General features: G+C 47.3%; 1 protein-coding gene across 1 annotated transcript in view; it reads left to right on the forward strand.

The window, feature by feature from the left end:
* The window catches only part of DUSP16 (dual specificity phosphatase 16), a 48,388-nt gene extending 45,681 nt beyond the window's left edge, over positions 1-2,707 (forward strand). Inside the window, exon 10 of the mRNA XM_008630830.2 lies at positions 3-2,707. Within this exon, the coding sequence (XP_008629052.1) occupies positions 3-182 (180 nt within the window). The 3' untranslated portion in view covers positions 183-2,707. The remainder of the gene's footprint in view (positions 1-2) is intronic.
* The last annotated feature ends 5,255 nt before the right edge of the window (positions 2,708-7,962 follow it).

Consider the following 7,962-nt stretch of genomic DNA (forward strand, 5'->3'; position numbering starts at 1 on the left):
GCGGCGACTCCCGGCGCAGCTGGCACGAGGAGAGCTCCTTCGAGAAGCAGTTCAAGCGCAGGAGCTGCCAGATGGAGTTCGGGGAGAGCATCCTGGCGGATAACAGATCCAGAGAGGAACTGGGCAAAGTAGGCAGTCAGTCAAGTTTTTCAGGCAGCATGGAAATCATTGAAGTGTCCTGAGGGGCAGCGGCTCATGTGACTCTGCCAGAGTCGCTTCCCCTTCCAGGCCGCTCCCCCAGCGTGTGAGAGGTCCCTGTAAATCTGAAACTTTGGGTAAAAAGGTGGGGGGAGGGAAGAAACGGAGGCTTCGGTGTGAGCCGGGGAAAGGTTGGTACTGCAGAGAAGGGACAATGGCCTCTGCCCGAGGAGACCCGAGTGTGCTGCTGGGCTTTTCTCCTCCCCTCCCCGGGAGAAGGGCAGAACATTTCACAGACCTTTCCCTGTCAGAGGAAGCAATTCTATGCAATGGATTGCACGTCCTTTCAGTGGCTTTTAACAAGGAAGCTCTCTTGGTGTCAGACCCGTTCTCTGGTTCCGCTGAACCACACTCCTACCTGTCAGAACTAGTTTTGTTCTCCCCTTCCCACTCCCCACGTCTTCACCAGTGCACCTTAGCCCTGACACTGAGCCAACCTCTGCAGGGAGACCTTTTTCCTGTAAGAAAAGGAGACTGGGAGCGATTCCAAAGGCCATAGGGACCGGTTACAGCAAGGCTGGTCTGAACACACCGTTCAGACAAATGTAAATACTGGTGTAAGTATTGTTCTAATGGATAGGCTTTAGGTGATTTCGCTAGAGAGCTGCTTCAGAGAAAAAAAAAAAAAACCAGTACCTCAAAGATACACAGAATAAACTAGGGCTTTATGGCTGCCACATGCTGGTAGTCAGTTCAATGTGAACAAGTAATGACTGGCCACGTTTGATTTTTTTTTTTTTAAAGCTGTCTACGCACACGTGTTTCAGCTGGCTCAGCAGCAGTTCTTAAAAGAAGATGAATGAACCATACTTACGACTGTTTCCCCCAGTCTTTCGATACAGTATTTGTATGTTTGATATTAGGCTGGCTTCTGGGAGACAGGTAGCTGCCTTGGCTTCTGAGCTATAATGGAGTGGTTGATAGGTAGGGCTACATGCAAGAGAAGCGGCTGGTACAAGTGGCCACAACAGGCTTTTCTTGCCCATTTACAATTCAACTTCTCAAAACCAATTCAAATGTGTTGGGGTTCTTTTAAGGTAAAAATGAGTTGGGGTGGGCTTTTGTCCTTAACTGAGCAGTTCTAGTGTGGAACTGCAGACGCTCAGGGCTGTAGCGTGTCCTCACCGTCGGCACCCCAGGGCAGACACCTCCAGCTCGAGGAGGTGTCACATCCCTGGTTTCCCAGGAGATGAGGCACAGCCCTTCTCATGTTTTTGACAGCAAGCAGGTGCTTCTCCTCCCACCTTGGCTGCTGCTGACCTTGGGCTACATGTGCATGTTGCCATGAGAGGTTTATGGTCAGCAAGGGGGAGTACCAGAGCCACTGTGTAAAGCTGCATCGTTCCTGCTCCCAGGGCCTTCCCCAGCACCCCTCAGAACACGTGTGTTGAGGGGAAACTATATTGTTTTGTCCCATTTCAGTGCAGGCAGCTGAAAATTGTAGTAACAAATAATTAACCCTGGACAACAGCTTTAAAAAAAAATTGTCAGCAGCAAACTGAAGCCCAATTAAAGTCAGCAGCTTGGGTTATATTTGGGGTTTTTTTACTGTAAGTTTAGCTAGTTTGTGACTCAAATCTCAGGTTTTACTATACTGAAAAGTGGAGAAAGTTTTTGTCATTGTTTTGTTTTGTGGCTAGGATGTGACTTTAATTTCCTACAGTGGACCGTTGAAAATAGCACTGAAAGCTACAGCATTGATTAACTTGATCCTAAAAAGTGCAAAAGGCACAGAGAGAGGAAGCACCAGGAGTCACTGAGCCCAGAGGCTCTTTGTGCTGGATGATGGTTGACATCACCCTGGACACTGTGTCAGGTGTTGGCTGTTCATGGAACATGCTGCCACTTGTCACTGTTTACATCTCCAGTGGAAGTGGTTACATCACGACTATTTTCAGCTGTGTGTGTATTTACCTATGTAAACAGCTGAACAGGGCTCCTCTCAGCCACATTTCAGGAAAAGCCCATGGCTTTGATTAAAAGCAGTTAATGGGAGTTAACACGTATCAATCTCTAGAGGCAGAAGCAGATTCTTCCTCTTTTGTGCTCCTTCAGACTGTGTGTTTGGGGTTGGTTTGGTTGACTGCCTTCTGAGGAACTGAAATCTGGTCTTGTGGCTCCTCGTGATTCCCAGTGTGTTCTGGATGTAGGCTCAGTACTTACAGGGGGCAGGTTCCCATAGGAGGAAGCCTTAACCCCATGTCCTGCACAGGGTGGTGCCCAGCCTGGCTCATACCTGAACTAGAGTCCTGTCCCTGAACAATACTGGAAATGGTTTGCAGAAGTCTGGAAAGCAAAGTGGAGGATGTGAGAGGGAAAAATGTGTACATGTTCAATATGAATATAACGTATGGCATTTGGTGTGTGGCATACTTGGCATGTTTGGTGTATGGCAAGCTGGTGAAATGGTTCAGAGAGATGTGAGTTTCTCATCTTGTTGTGTCATGAGCATTACCTGTATGTTATGATGAAATAAAATCAGAAATGGTACCTGTTTATACAGAAGGCTGAGGAAGGAGTTGTGGAGTGTTTTACCTGCAGCAGGACCTGCTCCCCCCAGCATCCAGGAGAGGAGGGGCCTTGTCCTTTAGGGAACACGCCCTTCCCTGCAGGTGTGTTCATGAATGACAGGGCTGGAGCAGCTTTAGACCAGTTGTCACAAGCAGTGGTGATTTTACAGCACCAGTAACCATTCAGGCCTCTTACCTGTCCCTGACTATCCCCTTCCTCTGCTCCGTTGATGAGCAGCAGTGGCACTTGTCTGCATCAACACCTTCCACTGTCTGATGCAGGTGTGAGTAACCTGTTCCTCAGGCAGCTGGGGCAGTCTTGTTGAAGCAAGTATTTCAAATTGATGAAGTTACCCAGAACGAAGCCCATGCTTTGTTCTTGCCTCCCATACTTCTTACTTGAAGAATAATTTAATTACTCGTTTAAATACTTGTTTTGACTGATGCTGTCAGACTTGAAGCATTCAGAGCAAGTTCTGCGTGCTGAGATTGGAGCACACCCCCCCACACTGCTTCAGAGAATGGCTCACACAAATATAGCATAGATTAGAATTAAAAGGGGCTGCCACAGCTGTATCCTTAGAGGGCAAAGCTGTGAATTTAGGTAACAGCATCTTCAAACTCAGGTGCAGTAACAGAAGATTTTTCTTTTGAGAATTTCAAAGCACAATCCCAGAAAGGGACATGCAAAATCTTCAGCATCTCTAAAATAAACTGAACCATCAGTCAGAGCACAGGTAACAACCTGTGTGAGTTTCTGTGCTTACTTTCTACAAACAAGATGGTGCAGCTCTCAGAGAAGAAAACAAGAACCATGCAAATTCAATGGCATCATCAGCTGCTTAGCCTCCAGAACAGGTTGACATGACAATCTTCTATGATTTAGCTGCTCACCCCACTCCAAAGTCCACTTCTGACTGCAGTAGCTCTGTTCCCTCAAGTTGTGTTTTTTGAAGCATTCACTTCAGCTTTCACCACTCTTCCTGCCTGCTTTGCAGGACTTGCTCTGCTCCTGTTCCCTCCATCCCTCCACTCCTGGCCCTGCCACCAGACAGCTCTGGGAAGAGACAGTCTAACTCCACCTCCAGTCAAAACCCAAGGGGCAACTGAAATGTGCCTCATGCATGTCAAGACTCAATTTTCATTTCACTGCTTGGCATTACTGGGAAGAGGTCCCTGAGGTCACTGGGCTCTTGATGTAACCATCACAGCGACATTCCTAGAATGAAGTGAACTGAAAACAAAGCAAACCTCCGCCCAGCATGGATCAGGTAGCCCTGCTTTTGAGGGGGCTGGGGAGGATAAGAGAGTGGAAATGTGGTGGTTAGGTGAACTACTGTCTTTACTAACTATTCATCAGCTAGGTGCTCAGTACACTGTGACTCACAGCACAAGTTATAAACTGACTTCTACCAGAAAGTGGGGGCATGAAAAGCCCAGAACAAGGGGGACAGCACTGGGGTCCTAATAACACTGGTACTTTTTAAATCCAAAATTACTGCGTTTCAACCAAACTTAGCTAGCCAGACATTTGCTGTAGCTAGCCATACACCTAGCTAGTCTGTATTTGTTAATAATCTGTGATAAAAGTAGTTATTCTAGCACTTTCAGACAGTGTAGCATACACAGTACCACTACTCTATTATACACACAAACCCACAACTGAGAATTCAGGTAGAACAGTGTTCCTAATACATCAGCTTTGCCTGGCAACAGCACTTTCCCTTTGAACCCCGCCTGCAAAGAACTTCTTGGCCCTCAGGTCCAAATGGTTGCTCTGAGGCAAACTGAAGTGTTTCTGCAGTAAAGCCTTCAGCTAATTCTGCACTTCCAAGAATATTAATAAGAGTCACCATAAATAGAAAAGGAAAGGGAGCTATTTCTTGCCTTCTGCAACTCCCACCCCTCTGGGAAGGGGCTGCTTTCCTGGCATGTAAAATGCTGCCAAACACTTCTGGAGCATTGTCCTGCTGGAAGGGATTGCTCAGTTTAGAAGTGGATTTCAGCTGTCATTTCCAGGGACCCTCACCATGCTCCACTGCTGTACAAAGCCAAAGTGTGACACTACAGGCAATGATGAGGCTGGGGCATCAGGCCATTTAGAAAAGAACAAAACAGCAGCAAAACAGCAAGAAACACTAAATCTGCCTCTCTTCATTTGTTCAGTATCCCCTGTGCAGGTGAGAGTCCATCACCACTCCGCTTTCCCAATGCCATGAGAACAGTGCTGCAGGTGCTTATCTGCCTCTAAACCACTGATGAAGTGTGTTAGAGTAACCTGTTCCCTGCAGGAAACAGTTCCATCCCAGGATTCCCTAAGCTCACCAGGTTCCCAAGAGATGCTCCTGGAAGTAAAGCAGGCTCCTGCCTCTTCCTGTGGAGGGAAGTGCAGTGGTGCTCTGCAGATTCCAGGGCTGGAATGCCATCCCCAGTCAGCTGCCCACACCTGGGTCAGGGAAGCCCTTTTGCTGGGATACACACATAAACTGCACTGGGAAGTTCTCTCAAATCCCTCTCCATACAGAGAGACTGTTCACATACCCAGTGTTTTGACAAAAAGTACAACCCTGCCCATTTATTTCGTTGTGTCACTGTCCCACAGCACACCACTGTATTTCACAGGATCATGGAATTAACGAGGTTCCAAAAGCCCTTTGAGATGAGTCCAACCTACAACCTAACATCACTTTGTCAACCAGACCATCCCTCTGGGGTCAGCACTCACCCTCCGGCTGTAAAAATACAAAGCTTTTAAAAAGACAAAAAGGATTATTTTAGGCAGCTGACACTGAGAATTGCCCTTTGAATCCTCCCCTCCTCCCCCAGGCCCCAGGAAGATTATTTTGTGAGGCTCTAGCTGCCACCCCACTGCTGGTGAGTCCCAAGCATTGCTGCTCACATCTTGTATTCAAACAAGCGCCATCCAGAACTGGGACAGCACTAAGGGAAAAAAACCAACCAGCATTTATTTTCATTCTGGGGACATTTCCTCACAATCCCAGGGCAGAGGCAGCTGAACTCAGGCACCTCTGTGGCACAGACTGGGTGCAAAGTAAAGCTGAGATACGCCTGCACTGCGGTGAAAAGTGGGAATGAAGAATGAGCAATAAGGCAATTGGAGAAACAACACACTTGGAAAAGAGCCACACCAAAGGTTTTAATGCTGGAGCTGCGGAACACGGAGCAAGTAGGAAGCTGAACAGGGTAACCACCCATAAACCATGGAGTGCTCAGCTACAAGGCTGGCAATCAAAATACCCTCTGGCAGTTTGGGAACGGGAGGGACATTACAGCAGTACCTCGGGAAACTACTGGCACACAGTCTGAGAGAGGGGCTGGCTCATGCAACCAATGGGCCTGTGACGACGTGTATTTCTGCTCTTTCTGTGTAAAAGCTTAGAGGAGGGGAAAACACACTTTAAATATTCAAGTATATTTAAATATATTTAATTTAATATATATATATTTTAAAAGAAACAAACAAAAACTCTTTTCTCTCCCCTTCAGCAGATCTTCACAGGACCCTGCAGGTAGGTTGGCACTTTAGCACCCTGTCAATGCATTCAATGACAAAACCAACGGAAACAACAAAGCAAACCTGCTCTGCGTGGGCAGCACAGGGACCAGCATGGGACACAAGGAGCACCAGTAAGGAGCACCACTGGCAGCACAACGGGGAACTTGCAACAGCAGAGTCAGGGGAAGGGCCAGAGAAGCTCAGGCCAGAGAGGAACCACAGATCCAGTGACTCGTCCTGCTCCCCCAGCTTTTCACAAGATCATGTCTCAAGAAGCTTAGCCTGTACCCCAGACCACACACCACCCCAGAAAGCAGATAAGGGCAGCAATGTCTGGTTTCAGGGGAGGACACCAGATTATTCCCCACTCATAGCACTAAATTTGTGGTAGAAGTAACAGCTGGTACGTTCAAGAAAGATACCTCAGGCCTCCTCCAAGAGTGTTTGGCTTGGAAGAGGAAATTCACAAGCAGAAAGGTAATTTTCCAAGGTAACATCTCCAAGCCTCTGCTGAACAGCGTGGGAGGGAAGTGTCAGTCTCACCCTGAGCATCACCTGCATCTGAGCTGAAGCTGAAAGCAGCATGTAGAGCTAAGCCAACAAGGAGCAGCCAAGCAACAAACAGCAGCTCAAGAAGATGTGGCAGGATGTGTCTCCCCCTCAGCAAGAGGGCCAGAGACTTACAGTTCCTGAAGAGAGTGACAAGGTTTTAAATAAAACTGTAAACCATTGTTCAAGGACAGTTAGAGGGTGCATGCTTCTTACAGTACCCATACAAGAGACTTATCACCTGTGGAATGAAGGTGATGACCTGTGAACATTGGAAAAGGTTAGCCTTCACACTTGAGCTCTAAGTTTCTTTCTAGTTCAGTTGTTACACCTTCCACAACCTGCCCTTGCTGTTCAAGAAGCTCTGTCTGTGAGGCTCTGCAGCACAGCCACAAGCTTAAAGACCAGTGTTCCTAGGAATAAACATTTTTTCCCATTCTCAGCCCAATGCCTTGGTGTTTTCTGGCAAATGAGGAAGGACCTGATTTGCAGCCCTGCTCCTGCAGCCTTCAGTTGGGAATACTCTTCCTTTGCCCTCATTAGCACTGCAAGGAGCCCTGCTTTGATCTGATACTTAATGGCCTGAGGCCAAATGTCTACAAGCCTCAGAGAAGTATCTTACAGGAGAGAGCATCTGCCTTGAGATGCAGTATCAGGATCTTCCCACTGGTACAGGCTTCCAGCACACCAGGGCGTGGGACACTCATGATCCCGTCTGGCAGACAGCTGAATGCTGCACATTTTAAACATCCAGACAGCATCATCTGGACAAAGAGGACAAAAAGGGCTGCAACCACTATTTAAAGTAACTCAATATTCTTGTGTGTCTGATGGTGGGAGGCAGAGACATATTCCATGATGGACAATGAGGACCCACAAGGGGATAGCCATGACAAGCAGCTTTTCATGGGTTAAATCTCATAAAAGCTTTTAACAAACCAAGTGTAAAACATGGCAGGAAGCTTGAACAAGGATGGAATTCTGATGTTTTATCCTGGGCAATACACAGCATATGCCTATTTATGTTCAACTGCATAAAACCTCTGGGGTTGGTGCAGCAGGCAAGGAGACCCACTGCTGCCTTTGCTAAAAAAAAAAACCTCCTGCTGAGTTCCCTGCCCTCCCTGAAGCAGTCTGTCCCTCTTCCCAGGGCATTATTCCAGAGGACTTTATTTTTTCATTTCATAG

Source organism: Corvus brachyrhynchos, unplaced genomic scaffold (assembly GCF_000691975.1).
Source record: "Corvus brachyrhynchos isolate BGI_N302 unplaced genomic scaffold, ASM69197v1 scaffold523, whole genome shotgun sequence".
Classification (NCBI taxonomy): domain Eukaryota; kingdom Metazoa; phylum Chordata; class Aves; order Passeriformes; family Corvidae; genus Corvus; species Corvus brachyrhynchos.